This window comes from Filicampus tigris, chromosome 19, assembly GCF_054856515.1.
Source record: "Filicampus tigris isolate MCC_2025a chromosome 19, RoL_Ftig_1.0, whole genome shotgun sequence".
Taxonomy (NCBI): Eukaryota; Metazoa; Chordata; class Actinopteri; order Syngnathiformes; family Syngnathidae; genus Filicampus; species Filicampus tigris.
In genome coordinates, this window is record NC_141235.1 from 13,252,729 (window position 1) to 13,269,403 (window position 16,675).

Genomic DNA, 16,675 nt, shown 5'->3' on the forward strand with positions numbered 1-16,675 from the left:
ACAGTAGACTTGTGGTTACCTAGCTGTGCGCATGAAGACTGCCGAAATGTGAAAACAATGACATTTTATTTCATTTGGAGAAAAAAAAAATGTTTTCCCGGCAGCATAGTGGAATGAGTGGTAAGCATCTGCCTCACAGCCTTTCTGTGTGTTTTTCATTGTCTCCCAGTGCTTTTGTGGCTTTCTCTGTCAACTCCGGCTTCCTCCCACATTCCAAAAATATATTCTTTGAGAAATAAAAGAAAGCTATGGAGGAAATGACACACCACTGGTATTTTTGTTACTGATATTCCATCCTATCAATCATGTAGACTTGTGGCAAATTAATTTTGACACACTGACCACAGTTAGGTTTTTCCTGTAAATTTCAATTTTATTCCACCGAACTTTTAAATCTCATCATCATTGACACACCAGCTTTGTATTTAACAAGAATGGAAATTTAACGCTGAATTAAAATTTAGTACATCACGTCAAATATTTAAAAAAAATAATAATAATTGAGGGTGTCTAAAAGAGCAGAATGACAAACGTTTGTCAGGAATTTTACATAAACATCTTTTTTTCAAATGTATATCCCAAAATAGCATTCTCAGTTTAACCATGCAAATGAGGTGATGGTGATTTCATAATTTTACTCCTCACTTTGTTTTCAACTGCTTCACAAAAAAGATAAACACACACAAAAAAAAACAGTTGAGGTCAGCATTAACCTCCAAATATTTAAAAAGTTTGAAAACTGCTTTCCAAATTTATAGTATGCACTACTCAAGCATTTACACTCACCTCAAAAGGTATTGGAACAATGGGGCCAATATTTCTGCTGTAGACTGAAAACATATTTCAAACCAATGATGTTGTGACAAAAGACCAATATATTAACTTTTATTTCAATATATTTAGACATCTGAATCGGATAAACAATTGGTATTAGATTATGGATTATATGTAAAATAAGCACAATTACAGGTAAGTAGGGATGTCAAACTCACACTTTTTGGCACCCGAGTCTTTGGTCTTAAGTAAATGCCGATCCCGAGTTTGAATCCAATACCTCGGCAATGCATTAAGAAAAAAAGAGAGTGCAGGCCTAAATGAAGTGCCCGTAGTTATTGGGTATGTGCGTGACTTCTCTATTTTATGACCTAGTTAAATGCAACCGAGGGTAAGCTTGCTTGTCACCAAATAATTTACACTCATCAAACTTCTATTTGAAGTATTGTCGTTTGGACGTGTCACAATTGCTAACGTGTCCGTCCCGCTTCTTAAGTTTTATCAACTCTTTGATGATGCTGTTTAGTAGGAGGCTTCTTTATATTAGGCAAGGCAGACTTATTTAAAGGGAAAGTCAACCAAAACACATTTTTTTCAAGAATATGTTCTATGCAGGCCCACTAGTTGAAACAATGCATTCTGATAAATACTGCATTTGTAGAATAAGAGTTAATTCACCCGTTTTTAGCTATCTCTGGGGCGACCATTTTTTTTTGGCTGCCCACTGAAATGGCTAAAAACGGGTGGATTTTGCTGCTTAATTAACTCATATTCCACACACACAATATCAATCGGAATGCCGTGTTTCAACTAGTGGGCCTGCATAGAACATATTCTTGAAAAAAAATATTTGGGTTGACTTCCGCTTTAAGGAGTTAATCTTTTGGCATGCCCCTTCCTCCAAACAAGCTATGAAGATAAATCCACCGCTCTCTGTCTCTGCATGCAGGAGAATTGTGCGCAGCGGAGACGTGTTGTGTCTGTCGGTGGGTGTGTGTGGGTGTGTGTGTGTGCGTGCGCGCGCGCTCCACACTAATTACATCGCTACTTTTGATTATTCTGTAGCTTTGTGACCTTTAAATGTTCCGAACATAATAAAATTGATCTTTTTCACCCGACACCGGATCAGCTCCAATTTCCGATCACATCAGGACATCCCCATAGGTAAGAATAAGTATCAATAAAACTGAAAAAAATAAATAAAAAAACACACATCGGCAAAAGAACACAAGTTGGTCACATGTTCCAATACTTTAACTCAAAATGGATGTGTTCAAACAAAAAGTTGCATATTTGATCAAAACGATTAACTCGTAACAAGAGCTGAAATGTTGATTGCTTGTCTTATATTGATCTTTTGACCCAAAGGTTTTCAGGCAAACTTAAGTATATGGCCACACAGCTCCATTAATTTTGGGGGTGAGTGTACAGTACAAACAACCATTGAATAATAAAAGAAGCCAAATGCTACAGTAAAAATATGCTGAGAGCACAGAATAACGATAGATACATGGCATTACAAAAATGGTAATCATCTGCAGGCAGGATTCAGCGTTAAACCTGCCAGCAAGGCTGTAAAGAAGCCAAGTCATTATTGCTGTGCTTTATGAATATACAGATTCAAAAGCCTCATTTCACCCTGAGGAACAAAAATAGAGAATTCAAAATGTAAAAGTTAAAAGTTTTTGAATTGTTGAATATACAAGTATACATCATTTATCATAACATTACACACCCGCACCCCACACACACACCTTGGACCTTATTTTTTGTATACATTAGGTCATCTGAATGAACTACTGTACTAGGCAAAAATGCATTTAACTTCATATGTATAATAATATTAATTTTAGAATTTGTACCAGTCGTTCCGCTACTGAATCAAAACGTGCAATATCATTTTTCACCTTCAGGGGGCGCTAGAGTTGGTACAGAATGAAGAAAAGGAGACGTGCTTAAGTCTACGGATACAAACCATTTCTTCAAGTCTGTGACTCTCATGGATTTTATTGACACATTAGTTGTCATATTTATTTACCATAGTTGCTATTTTATTAAAGCCTTATATCTGAATCTTCACCCTTCATCAGCTTTCCCAACTAATTATAAGTGGCCACCTTGTTGAGTTCTTTGGATTCCTGGCAGCCTTTTTGGAAAGACACTGTCTTGTTTGTCCCCCCCATTCAATAAATATGCAGTTGACAGTTGTTAAAAACACACACGTGATGCTCAAAATAAGCAAATATGTAAAACTCCCTTTTCATACATCGGTCATCCATTTCACCAGGCTTACAGGTGGGGCTTTACTGGTTGGTAAATCCCCATTTTAAGACCAAATATAAACCTAAATTTGGCAGTGAACTTAAAACATGAGCAAAAAAACAAAAAAACAAAAAAAACAATGAATAATTTAAAAATAAAAGGCTAGTTTTCTTTTTTAAATGAACATCAGTCCCTCAAGACATCATCATTCATTTCTTTTGTACATAATGGACATTCTGAACATTCTTCTAATCACCTTCTGTAGCAGTGTGGCAGAAGAAAAAAATCCATGTTTCTGATCTTTGCATTAAAGTGTCAACATGTTATATTTTGCGATTAAATGGGCTCAAAAGAAAATACAAGTCCTTCTTCAGAACCAAGATTGAGAGATGTTTCCCCATGGATTTCTAAAATCTGAATTATAAACACACAAGAACATATTTTCCCATTAATCTGCGGTGCTTTGCCTCTCATTGATGTCATTGTCCCAGTACTTTTTTTGTGTCACTTTCTCTGCTGTTATAATTATTGCACAATTGAAAATATTAAAAATAAACTCGTTTGTATTATTACAGCAATTAAAATACTGACAAAATAATTTACTGTTAATCCTGGTAATCTGTCACACGTGTATGTGTTCTGTATTCAATTTAGGTGGAGTATTTAGTTATGTAATAAAATGGTATTGTATTGTATTGTATGTAGTTTTATGTACTGTATATAGTATTAGGAGTCTGTTCACTGCATACATTCTACAGTGTGTTTTGCTTTCTTTTGTGTACAGTAGCATGTGTCTAATCACTCTATGGGCCAGATTTACAAAGATCCCAAATAGTGGGCACTAAAATGCATGTTCACTCACTTACAGATGACTCCAAATGTTGGCAACAGGTGTAAAAGTAGTGGGGAGCAACATACTTTAAAACAGGGTTTTGCACTTTCGTGGTTTACACCGTGCAACATTTGGGAGAGCACTGCCAGCGCAAAATGAAGACTGGAGTAATGGAAAACTGCTCTGGGGCATGATGCCGAATAGAATATACATCCCGATAATGTTTTGTTTGTGGCGTTTCAAAAATGTTTACACAAGACGAAAAGTTCAACCTGCCTCCTGTAACTTTGTTGCCCGCCTTTGGCAAGGCTTTGCGTGCTGGTTCACGTCTACCTTTCAGACTTGCTTTTTAAAGATGCTAAATCAGCCAATGCAATTCATCTCAGGTTTGATAAATCACAGGCGCATGCTAAATTAAACTATTTGTCTATCGTTGGCATCGGGCTGAATCCTCGTACCTCTAAAATCATCACTTAAAGGACAGTGATTCTCAACTGGTGTGCGATGACAGATCGGCAGTTGTGCCGCGGGAAATTATTTTGAAGAAAAAGTCTATACTTTCGAATGAAAACAAACCTACATAGTAACACGCAAAGCAATAAATTGTTTTTCCACTAGATGACAGAAGGTACATAATGACCCTGTTTAGCCACTTTTTGTAAAATGGTGTGTCGTAAGATTTTTTCCGATGTGAAATATATGCCTTGTCTCGATAAAAGTTTTAGGAGACCCCCAAAACGGCATGTTTGTTTAACCATTAACATTGCATAGTCAAAGACAGTAAGTCATTTTCAACGCTTTGGTGAATAAATTGCAAAAATAACTCCCAGACATGAGGACAGATTAGTGAAATCAACTCATTCACTGCTATTGACAAATTTACTTGTCTTTTCACAGTCCAGTCATTCAATCCCAGGAATTTATTTATATTTATTGAAATTTTTTTTTTCAAACGTTAGGGTAAAAGAGGGTCTGAAAAGGTCTGGCAGTGAATGAGTTAAATTGACCAAATTGTAAAATAGGAGGTTTCGGCCCGACGGCAGCGATCTACTCCTCCGAGAGCGTGCAAAATGAACTGTGCTGCAATTTCGTACGTTTGGCAGATGCAATGCCGGGTGCGCTTGGTTAGTAGATTAACTTCCACATCTGTTTGCGTGAACAATCAAGTGCGCCCCTATTTATGGGCGGGCAAACCTTTAGTAAATCAGGCCCTGTTTGTTCAAGTTATGTGCTTGGATATTCCTGGGAGTGGGTCACTTCATTCATTGGTTGAAAGCGTTGGCCTGACTGGGTCGTGGCAGTTTCAGTGTATGTACATGTATGTTGAGTGAGTGACGCACATGACCTTAGGAGGACATGCCATTAACCAGGCTCCTTAGCTGTTTGACCACAGTCTCTATCAGCTTCTGTTTGTCTCTGTCGTTCTTCCTGAACTGAGAAAATATATTGTTCTTCTTACTGGTGTCCTTCATCCTTGAGAGAGAGGGAGCAAGAGAGGGAGAGACAATTATTAGACTGTTTCATTTTCTGTTTATTACTGCGTGACGCAACATATTGAGAAACATTTTAATCAGAAGCTGGAATGAAATCCAACCGCAGATATGTTTATGCCAAATTGGGTTAACTTTAGAGCTAAACACGACTACCCGTGGCTGAACCTGTGAACATTGTTTAAACTATCCATCAATCCATTATCCAAACTGCTTATCCTCACAAGGGTCACGGGCGTGCGGGAACATTCTAAATGAATCAATAGATTGAAGTCAAATGAAAAGCTGCACCTACCCTCTGTAAACTCTGGCGGCACAAGAGCAAGAGAGAAAGATTTAGATAATTTCATACACACAATCCTAGAATTTATACTAACCTTGTGGAGGTTGGGATGTAAACTTCTTAAAAGTCAATTCTACATGGACCTCAGTCAAGTTATAGTAACTTCTTTTTAAAAAATGTTTTTTTTTTTTTTTTTTAAAAACGGGCCTGCTACCCAAAACTCAGCATCTAGAGTTCTTTGTAATTGGACTGGCCCTGTAGAGCTCATTTAACATTGACCTCCAAAAAGTAACATTTATCTGTAATGTTACGGGTGTTTCGTGCCTCAATGGATGTGTGCTATGGTGCTAAAGTGCTAAAGCCATTCGTATGAGTGGGCCAGGCAAATTAAAACTCGAATCATAATTTGCGGATCCAGATCAGATGATGTGACATCACCGGAACCGCCATTTTGTTTACATGGTAACTGTTAGCGCGAGACTACTTTCTATGACAGTTACAGACTCAAACCATGTGGGAACGCCAGTTGACGCATCTTAAAAGAGAACGTGTATGGAGTCCATACGCATGAAATCATTCCTGATGTTTTGATGACGCTTTGAATCTTTTCATGGCCTCCTGCAAGTCTTCTCCAGTGAAAGTGATTTGACGTAAACCAATCCCAAATGCGCGGGTTGATCCCATTATTTATTTATTTTTTCCAAACACCAAGAGCACAACAAGTTGCCAAGCTATAATTAAATGCTAACATGCAATACAGCAACCTGAATAGAGAAAGCGCTAAGGTAGAATGTAACGATTTTACATCCAGTTGCACCCTAAAAACAAATTAATTAAAAAAAACTACTATCTAGTTCAGCGGTGCTCACGTCCGGTTCCTAAAGTCCAGCCTGTTTTCCATCTCTCCCTAAATGAACACACTTGATCACAATCGTTATCAGGCTTGTGCAAAGCTTGGTGATGACTGGATCATTTGAATCAGGTGTGTTGCAGGCAGGGAGAGATGGAAAACAGGCTGGATAGGGGCTCTTGAGGACCGGACTTGAGCACCCCTGATCTAGTTGGTTAAGTTAATATTGGTTACAGCAACCAATAGAAAGGTCAGAATTTGACCAATTCGGTTGGGTATGGGGCTACCAATTTTATCGGTTAGCCAAACAACCAATGAAATTGGTTACAGGGAGTACACTTGACTAACCCAAATGGTTGGCTGTATTCATGTGTAGTGTGTATAGACCTAGAGAGCAAGTACATTAATTTATAATTAATTTAATACATTTTAATTTATATAATTGTAATTCATACATTTAATTAATCAATGAACCCTTGGCCCCAACTAGTGACGAAGAAACTCCACACTTTGTACATTGTAGTTTTATTATAATATAATATTGTATTGTATGGTATTGCATAGTTGCTGAGATGAAGAAAATAAACTGCACTGGAGGTGTAAGCTTGGTTGTAACATTATTTTGTTGCAGTCATGTTTCAGGCAGCACAATGTCCGACTGGTTAGCACATCCACCTGACAGTACAGAGGTCAAGGGTTCAAATTCGGTTTACGGATTCGTGTAAACTGTTTGCATGTTCTCCCTGTGCCTGTGTGGGTTTTCTCCAGGTACTCCGGTTTCCTCCCACATTCCAAAAATATGCCTGGTCGGTTAATTAAACACTCTAAATCAGGGGTCTTCAATCCTGTCCTCCGAGGGCCGGTGTCCTACCTGTTTTCCATTTGTACCTGCTGCAACACACACCTGATTCAAATGATCAGGATCATTATCCAGCTTCTGCAGACCTTTGGTGAATATCTGTAGCAGGGAGGGATGGAAAATAGGCAGGACACCGGCCCTCGAGGAACAGGATTGAAGACTTCTGCTCTAAATTGTCTCTAGGTGCGAATGGCTTGTTTGTCCTATGTGTGCCCTACAATTGGCTTTTTAAAAAATTGTTTTGGCAAATTAATCAATATCTTGGTTAAAATGACCAATTGGTATCGATTGGCCCAATCACCAATATAGATTGGTCGAAAACACAACAATTCTAGATTGGTTGTTTTAACCAATCGGTTAAATTTAACCAATCCATTTTTAAGGTGTAAGTTATGCGCAATTTATGAGCCCAAACTTACACGTTCTTTATAGATACTTTTTTTGCACTGACTTACGAGCAATATGTAAAATAAAAGAAAAAAAAAAGGGAGCAATTAAGGTGGAATCGCTAAGTGGAACCTCAGTTCACTAACTAATCGGTGTACAGACAAATTATTTCGATAAATATTGCTAGGGTTCGCGAACTATCACTTCATGACATCCGTACACTCACTTGGGAATTTTCTCCGTGCATCATGTCTATTAGGTATCTTGGTCTTTGTTTTTGCTGTAAATTAGTGCACCTATCTCCTTGTAGTGGAGCTGGGCGTGTGCCGCAACGTACTGTCCATCCATTCATTCTCTCTACCACTTATTCTAACTAGGGGCACAGGTGTCCTGGAGCCTAGCCCGGCTGACTTTGGGAGAGAGTACACCCTGAAATGGTTGCCAGCCAATCACAGGACTTAATAAAAAAGTGTGATTTGATTACATTCTATTTTTTAATTATGTTTTTATATTTATAACTTACAATACTGTGCTGTTTGCCCTTTTTAAAACCATGTAGAAAAAACTTTTTATTTCTGTGCTGTAATGGATTAGGTTGATTTGGGATACAAATGTTTTGAGTTAGGAGCATATCCTGGCATGAATTAAACTCATATGGCAAGGTACCACAAATGAGAGTGAAAAATCAGTTGGATGCACTTACTTCTCCAGTAAAGTCAGGGCTGTGGCTGGGTTTACTCTAAGGTACTTGGAGGTCGGCTGACCGTAGTCCGCGAGGTAAGTTGACCAGTCCCACACCATGAACAGGTCCAGGAGCTGAAAACCGCACATGAACACACACAGACAAAAAAAAAAAAAAAAAGAAGAAAACTTAAAATCACAGACTCCTCCTGAAAGGACTCAGAGAACACAAAACAGTGGAAGATTACTTAAGATGAGCTAGGGCAGGGGTGGCCAACCACTCAACGGCAAAGAGACACAATTTTGACTGTGTGACTGCAAACAGCCACAGCATACACATAAGCACACACACTGATCCGTCGCGTCCCCTCACTCCCTAACTCTTTCACATGTTTTGACAAACTTCCGTTCATTGTATACCTTTGTAACCCGTGAAAATTTCGAAGCAAGTTGATACAATTGCTTCATGAATTTGGGGAACAAGCACAGAATGGCATTCCGTCCCATCCCACTTTGTGGACGGACAGAGGACAATAAGTCTTTTAAAAAGGACGGAGTAAGCAAGGACGGAAGTGGGTTTTCATCCGTCCCTCTATAAATCCATAACCGGGTCAAGTACCTACTTAAGTGTTGTGTTGGCTTCTTTTAAAAAGCAAGACCACTGTTCTCTTTTGTGATACCACGGGGCCACCTTTATTAATTGACTGCACAACACTTCATGTGCGCTCCCAGCAGTAACATTACACATGCGGTTCACTAGTGGTTCAACCCGTGTAATAGCATGGATTACGCCACAGGAGTCAGGATGCCGTTTCACTGACTGAGAGAAACACGCCCAGCCTGTCTTGTGTGTGTAATCCGGGATAATGTATTGCAATTTTCTTTTGTTAACTGTTAACATTTAGTACAGTACATACCTTTTCCCTTTGCATGCTAAGTATGTCCTTGTGTGGGACATCTTTAGACCGTACAAATCTCTGCAAGCGCTGAGTGGTGGCGTATTGACAGAATGTAAGGACGGAAGCACGTTAAAAGGATGACGGATGGAGTCGGAGGACGATTATTTTTATGAATAAGGATGGAGGGATGATGACGGAAGGGTACCCAGGTGGCAGACCTGCAAAAAAGAGGAAAGTGCCAATCTCTGGGAACAACCGTCTACTTTTCTTCCTGACATTAAAGTGAACAACCTGTGTTTGAGAAGTTCATTTCCTTTTTGAAATTCCTTGTTGATGTTTGAATGGAGGGGAACTCGAATACCACTAAAGAGTTGAAGCCTTGAAAAGTTCCAATGATGCCCAGGCAGAATGGCTGGCCATTACGTATTTGGTAGGCCAACACTACTCAACATTTTTTTTACCTCTAAGTCATTTGTGTTAAAGTACATGCCCATGTTATACACGCACTTGCTAACTTTGTGGAAAACAAGGGTCAGCAACTTAGTAATGCGACGGGCCAAATGTTTTCCAAACAATACTCCAGTAAGCCTCACTGTATTGCTGGTTACGTTCACGGGACACTGTCTGGTCACTAATTTGACAGTATCATATTTCTTTATTTATAGCATTTGAAATGTGATACTGCCTACTGACAGTGATTCCCTTGCTTATCAAGTCAGAAACGCAGAAACACTGAATAAAGGCAACATAGGTACTGTATAGAAAAAGCTAAGTAACAATAAATAAAATAATTTGTCACTTTGTTAGTTTCAGTGTTGTTTTCGTCAACGATGACGATGATGAAGACAAAGACGAAAATATTTCGTTAACGCCCCTTTTTTTGCACCGGCACAACAAAAAACGAACAGGTCTGCGGTCTGGTCTCGGCTCGCGCACACTGACGCGCTTTCCTTTGACGGACTATGGCAACAGTGGGCTTGGTGGTCGGAAACAAAGGAAAGATATGGACATACTTTATGTACAACCCAACAGAAAGAACAACACGATGCATTGTAGACAGCGGTAACGGTGAATGTGGCCACAAACTAGGTGGAAAGAATGACAAATCTCAGGTGACTGAGGGCTCACCACGCTGATATTTTGTCCCAACTCGTCCTGTTAACATATACTGTATACATTTACTTGCACTCTGTTATTCAACAATCGGCTTGTGATCAATTTCATTGTGCTTGAAGTTTTCCACATACTCGTGGCGCAAATGTGCTGAGTTGAGGCAAAAGTTATTTTGGTTGAGCTAACGTCAAGGCTAATGTCAATTCATTCGCTTGTTGTGTGTAAAGTCAAATATTAAGTAGATATTAAGTAGATTAAGGCAGTGGTCCCCAACCATTTTTCTACCACGGACCGGTTAGTCCGCGTTAGTGTGTGTGTGTGTACAATAATAAACGCGAATGCACAGGTTTTTTTATTTCACCAATATTGAATGACTTTTTAGCCTTAGCAATGCGGTTAGCCGCCAAAGTACTTACATTTTTTGACAATTCACTTAAAAAATGTATGCATGTATGTACGGAATGTATGTACTAAACATTGTATGCCTATTTTTAACTAAAACGAACTAAAACATTTTTGAATTTCCAATGACTAAATTTACGAAAACTAGATTCAAACTTTTTGGGGGAGTTTCCGTCGACTAAAACTAGACTAAAACCTTTTTGAGTTTTCGTCGACTAAAACTAGACTTAAACTATCACTAATAGGAATGACTAAATGTGACGAAAACTAATAAGCATTTTCGTCCAAAAGACTAAGACTAAATCTAAAATGCCTGCCAAAAACAACACTGATTAGTTTGTTTTTCTGTGCTTACTGAGATGCTTAAATTTGGAGGGTTGTCTCTGATGTGTTGTCCGAGGAAAGGGGTGGAAGTTGGGCGAAGCAGAGGTCTCAACAAAGGACACCGTTCCCCACCAGACGACATTGCAGTGACACGTGAGCCAGGGCTGCTAAAATGCGTTGAAAGTGTCCAAAGTGTCCATAATCAATGTGTGCTTCAATGCTTTTTTAAAATTTTTTATTTTTTAAATTGGAAGATAAATGTACTGTCGCTCCGGGCGTACACGGCTGGCTGTTGTTTACATACATAGCTGGCGGGAGAAATGTCACATACGTCAGTGTATTTCTTCAGTCACATTATTATGTGAGTTATGCAGCCAATCGGGTGCCTGTATTTTGAATCCAGACACCTGATTGACCGCGTAACATGAACCCTGAAGTGAAGCTCTTAACCACCACACTAGTGAGCAAAATTACATTTTAAGAAGTACGGCTCATTATTCTGCAGCCAAACGTGACCAAATCGATAGCAATGAACTTTCATCGCACCTTTCCATGCTCCCCACCCCTCACCACATACACAATAAATCGGGTTGACAGCGCGTTGAGCCAAACTAAGCTCATTTTTGAAAAGGGCTTCATGAGCCGGCCAAAGAGCCACATGCGGCTGCCGAGCCACGGGTTGGCCACGCCTGAGCTAGGGATAAGGATTGAGAAGAGACTATAATTCTTCTTCAAAGGAGAATATGAAACAAAATTTTAAGTTGTATAACCCATGGATGGACAATTTCCTTCCATCCATCCATCCATCCATTCATCCAATAAAAGGAGAGAATTGGTTAAGAATGAAACTTGACCATGTTCAATTCCACAGATTAGGATGCGTTCTGTAGGGAGTCAAAAAAAAAGCAGCTATATCATGGCTGAGGTGCCCTGGGGCAAGGTACCCAACTAGAAAGCTGCCAATTGCTCCATCAATAATGTTAGTTTTCCACTAAACTGGAGCAGCTGTGTGATTAGGATCAATGCCACTATTCGTAGGGAATCCTGGTTCAAGTCACCAACCAGGAAAATAATGTGTGCAAAGAAAGTAATCTTGGTCAGTGTGGACAAATGAAGCTGGACAGGACCTGCAGTACATTGATCAATATACTCTATTCGACAAGCTAACGCAGTACGAATGTTTTTCCTTATTGGATGGTTACTTAAAAGGACAAGACAAACATATTTTTTTCAAGAATATGTTCTATGCAAGCCCACTAGTTGAAACAAGGCATTCTGATAAAAATCACGTTTGTGGAATAAGAGTTAACCCATTAAGGCCAAATGACACCCCCCAAATGACCCCTGGTTAACCTGATGGACTTCGCCCCCTCCCCTTGTGCACCCACACACAGTGTATGCTAATGTCATAGGGTGAAACAGCTGGGTGTTTAGCTCATGTTGAAAGAGCAGTGAAAGAGCAGCTTAGGGATAATACGATTATTCAGCTGACTAAGTGAAGCTCTACAACAATGCTATTATTCTCACCTGAAGCTTAATGATGAGCCACAAGCCTCATATTACACTAAACATCTCGATATGCTCATATCCTAAAAGCATCCTTTCAAGTGTGTGGACTGGTTCTGGTCCTGCAGTGAAACTAACTCTAAAAATCTTTACCTAGCAATGAGACGGGGCTAGGCAGTCTCATCTTGCTAGCCGTTGGCAGCGCTCACTGTGTGATTTGTATTCACTGTAGATATGCGACAGGCCTGTAATGACCATCGTGACTCTGAAAGAAGTTGAGAAGGAGCTGAAATGTTTGAAAATTTTCAAGGACATGATGAACACTGGAATGGTGACTGAGCAGGCCTCCATAACTGGTTTATTTGCAGAGATCAAACAGCTCAAGTCCAATGTGAATCAAAATAAAATCCTCTCTCTGGAAGAGTAGGTGTCTGACTTGGAACTGTACACGTCGATAAAAGATGTGATTGTCTCTGGAATGAAAATTCCCGGAACAACCTTCAGCTCGAGAAAGGAGTAGGGACTAGGGCTGCAGCTATCGATTTAGTATTCTTTAGTATTTGGATATACAAATAGAACAATCTGGTATTCAAATAAAAATCCAAAATATTTCGTTTTTGTTTGGTTAAAGATACAGAAGACAAAAAAAAACCCACATTTAAACTAAATAATAAATGGCCAACTGGTTTTCATATACTTACATTTAAACTGCAGTACACTATTTTCCTCTCGAAAAACATTCGTGAGAATTTAGATAAATCTCTCCCTAAGAATTGTGCTCTATGAGACGAAGTGACGCCAGAACTAGAACAGCAATTTTACCAGCCAAACCGCATATTTGAGTAAGTCTGCTTGGTTTGTTAAAAAGTGATCAGAACAGGCACTGTGTCAGGCTGTCAGCATCAAAGTGTGCGGAGTCAGTTACGTCTACTGCCCTTGAAAAGTAATCCGATGACACTCTCGCCAGCCTATATGGACCACTTGAGCGCAGTTAGCGCTTGCTAGCGCTGTTAGTTAACTGTTTGGGGCCGTTTGCCAGCACAAATTCTTCCTACTGACTTCAACAACACTGCGACATCCTAAAATAACATCCAATCACCAAATAAGGGCGCTAAAAATGACTTAATTACTCTGATGCTGTTTTTATATGGTGCCCGTTGCCAGAATTTAGCGACAGCTCCAGCGCTAGCTAGTGCTTGCAGGTGCTATTGCGACTTTGATAGGCTATTAGCTAGCAAACCTGCACATGAGATAGAAGTGACAAAAGCAAACAACGGCGAAGGGAAAGGCATTATTTATCATGCAATGTGTGCATTTTATTTCATTAAACCTGACTGTGGATTGTATAAACAAATTTTCTGCCATGTTTGCTGTATAGCCAGGATTGACCTGACAACCTCTAAGTTGTTACATTACAGGCGTGCATGTGCACATGCAAATGCGTGTGCTAGCACGTCTGCATGTGTGCGACCATGCGCACACTTACTGGCGCCCTTCTTGAGTCATTGTGTCATGCTGGTCATCCCACTTAAAAATTCTCTGCCACTGTGCCTGATATGAGCTGTTTGTTGCCTGTACAAGTATCAATTTGGTGCATTGCAACCACTAAGTTGGATTTGTTTCCAATGTCGGTTGGACACCACCAAGGCGGCCCATTGTTTCTGGTTCTGTTACGTATTTTTTAAAGACAGAATTTCTTTCTACAGCCATGGAGTGGATGGAGTCCATGTAGTGGCCTCGCTATTGCATTTCTACACCCCCTGCAAGGTCCGTGAGGCTGCCTTGTCGCTGATTCTGTTATTTATTTTTATGGACAGAATTTCCATGCACAGCCATGGAGTTGAGGGGGTCTATGGTGGGGTGCACAATATTGTATTCTATATCCTCAGCAGGGTCCAAAAGGCAGCATGGAAGTTCCCACAAAAAAATAGATACGTCTATCTAGTGCTTTGTGGATTTGGATAAGGCGTTCAACCTTGGGGTGTACTGTGGACTGTGCGCCAGGAATATGGGGCATCGGATCTCCTGATATGTGCCATTCAGTACCTGGACAACAGGTGTCAGTTTGGTCTGTATTGCCACCACTAAGTTGGATTTGTTTCCAATGAGGGTTGGACTCCGCCAAGGCTGCCTGCCCATTGTTGCTGATTCTGTTAGTTTTATGGACAGAATTTCTAAGCAGAGCAATGGAGTTTAGTGGGTCCAGTGTGGTAGACTCATGATTGCATCTATACACCCTCAGTGGGTTCCTGAGGCGGCATTGAAGTTATCACAAAATTCCAGATGTACTTTGTGGATTAGGGACAAGGCGTTCGACTTTGGGGAGTACTGTGGTAGGTGCTCTGGGAGTACGGGGATCGGACTCCCTGAAATGGGCCATTCAGTACCATAACAATTTTTGTCAGTTTGGTTTGCTTGCTTGCAACTGGTAAGGGGGTTTAATTTCCAATGAGAGTTGGACTTTGTCATTGATTCTGTTAGTATTTATCGACAGAACCTCGTGGCACAGCTGTGACGTTGAGGGGGTCCAGTATGGTCGGCTCAGTATTGCATTGATTCCTTTGGCAGATCATGTGGTTCCATAAACTCCAACAGGTTGTGAACGTCAACTCTCACTGGAGAGGTTCACAACAGAGTGTGAAGTGGCTGGGATGAGAAACAGTACTTCCAAAATTGAGACCATTGTGTTCGGTTTGGTTATGAGCTGTTGGTAGTGACTAAAACAAGACTATGGATACAAACGGGTGAAATGAGTTTGATCTACAGAGTGCCTGGGCACTCACTTACATAAGAGATGATGCGGGTGTCTGATTAGGAAGCCCCCTGGAAGCCTCTCTGATGGTTTTGATTGCTTTGCTTTGTTTTTCCTTTAGATGTAAAGAAACTGCATTTTGCATTTACTTGGGTCGTCTGTGATATATAATTTGTTTGATGATTTGAAATATTTAAGGTCGATAAATAGGCAAAATTCAAGAAGCGGGAAAGGGGCAACTACTTTTTTTACAGCAATGTATATGTTTCAATATAGTTTCAATATGTCAAAAATATATCAGACGTCTAACACACCTCCTTGATTCTTACGTTGCACAGTAATACGCGTGCCACACCATTTCTCAACAGAGACCCTGGCCCCAGCGACTGATACCCTGCTTCTCTATCAAGTTATCTGTCAGACAGCCCCAAAAGCAATGATTTTGGAGTAATTTTGAGGGATTTTGTCTGGCGGGCTGAGTCATTAAGTCATAAACACTTGTGCTTTTGAGTGAGGTAGAGAGGTTTTGTTTTGTGTAGTCACCAGCTGTCACTCAAGGGCATCGGATTTGTATACATTCTGAAGAAGAACTACAGGGGCCGTCAACACTCAAAATTGTAAAGCTACCTCTCTTTGACTTGAGTGTAAAGGTTGGGTAAAGCTTGACTATGGACTGAATTCACCATTGCTTTAATTTTTTACCAAGCAGTACAGCTCAGTTTAGTTCACATGGCCATGATATGGTTAGGAATAGTAAAATATTTTCTGGCCTGCGTTTACAAATGTTGTCTGTCGGTGTGAGGTGAGAGCTACAATGAAAGATCTACACAATAAAAACACCAACAAGAAAAGGATGACTATGGCACAGTAAATAAAGAGTAAAAAAAAAAGGAGAACATTAATCATTTTGTTTTTCCTCATTGATACCGAGCCAGACAGCAGCATCTCAAGCTTCACCCTCTATGTTCTATACTGCTGAAGCTGGTATGGAGGATGCCAAAAAGTGGTCCAGATGAGGTTAGTAGGGCCATACAAAAAAAAACACTTCTACTAAACTGTACTATAAAAGAATAGAAAAAGAGATTGCAAACAACTAGAGTGAAATGACACTCTAGAATAGAGCATTTTGGAGTGAATCAAAATATTGCAGTACAAAAGCAAATCAATTACAATTTTTTCACGCTCCAGCAAGGCTCACGGGACTTCAGCATATTTGATGAACCACAGCTCAGTGAGCATCACAGAAAATAAAGGGAGAGTT

At 39.9% G+C, this 16,675-nt stretch overlaps 1 protein-coding gene across 4 annotated transcripts in view; it reads right to left on the minus strand.

The window, feature by feature from the left end:
- Positions 1 to 620: 620 nt before the first annotated feature.
- The window catches only part of exoc6 (exocyst complex component 6), a 71,010-nt gene continuing 54,955 nt past the window's right edge, over positions 621 to 16,675 (minus strand). For all 4 annotated transcript variants that reach the window (XM_086016819.1, XM_086016817.1, XM_086016818.1 and 1 more), the window contains 2 exons: positions 8,441 to 8,553; positions 621 to 5,341 (listed from right to left, as the gene is read on the minus strand). In XM_086016819.1, coding sequence (XP_085872945.1) covers positions 5,215 to 5,341; positions 8,441 to 8,553 — 240 coding nt within the window. In that variant the 3' untranslated portion in view covers positions 621 to 5,214. The remainder of the gene's footprint in view (positions 5,342 to 8,440; positions 8,554 to 16,675) is intronic.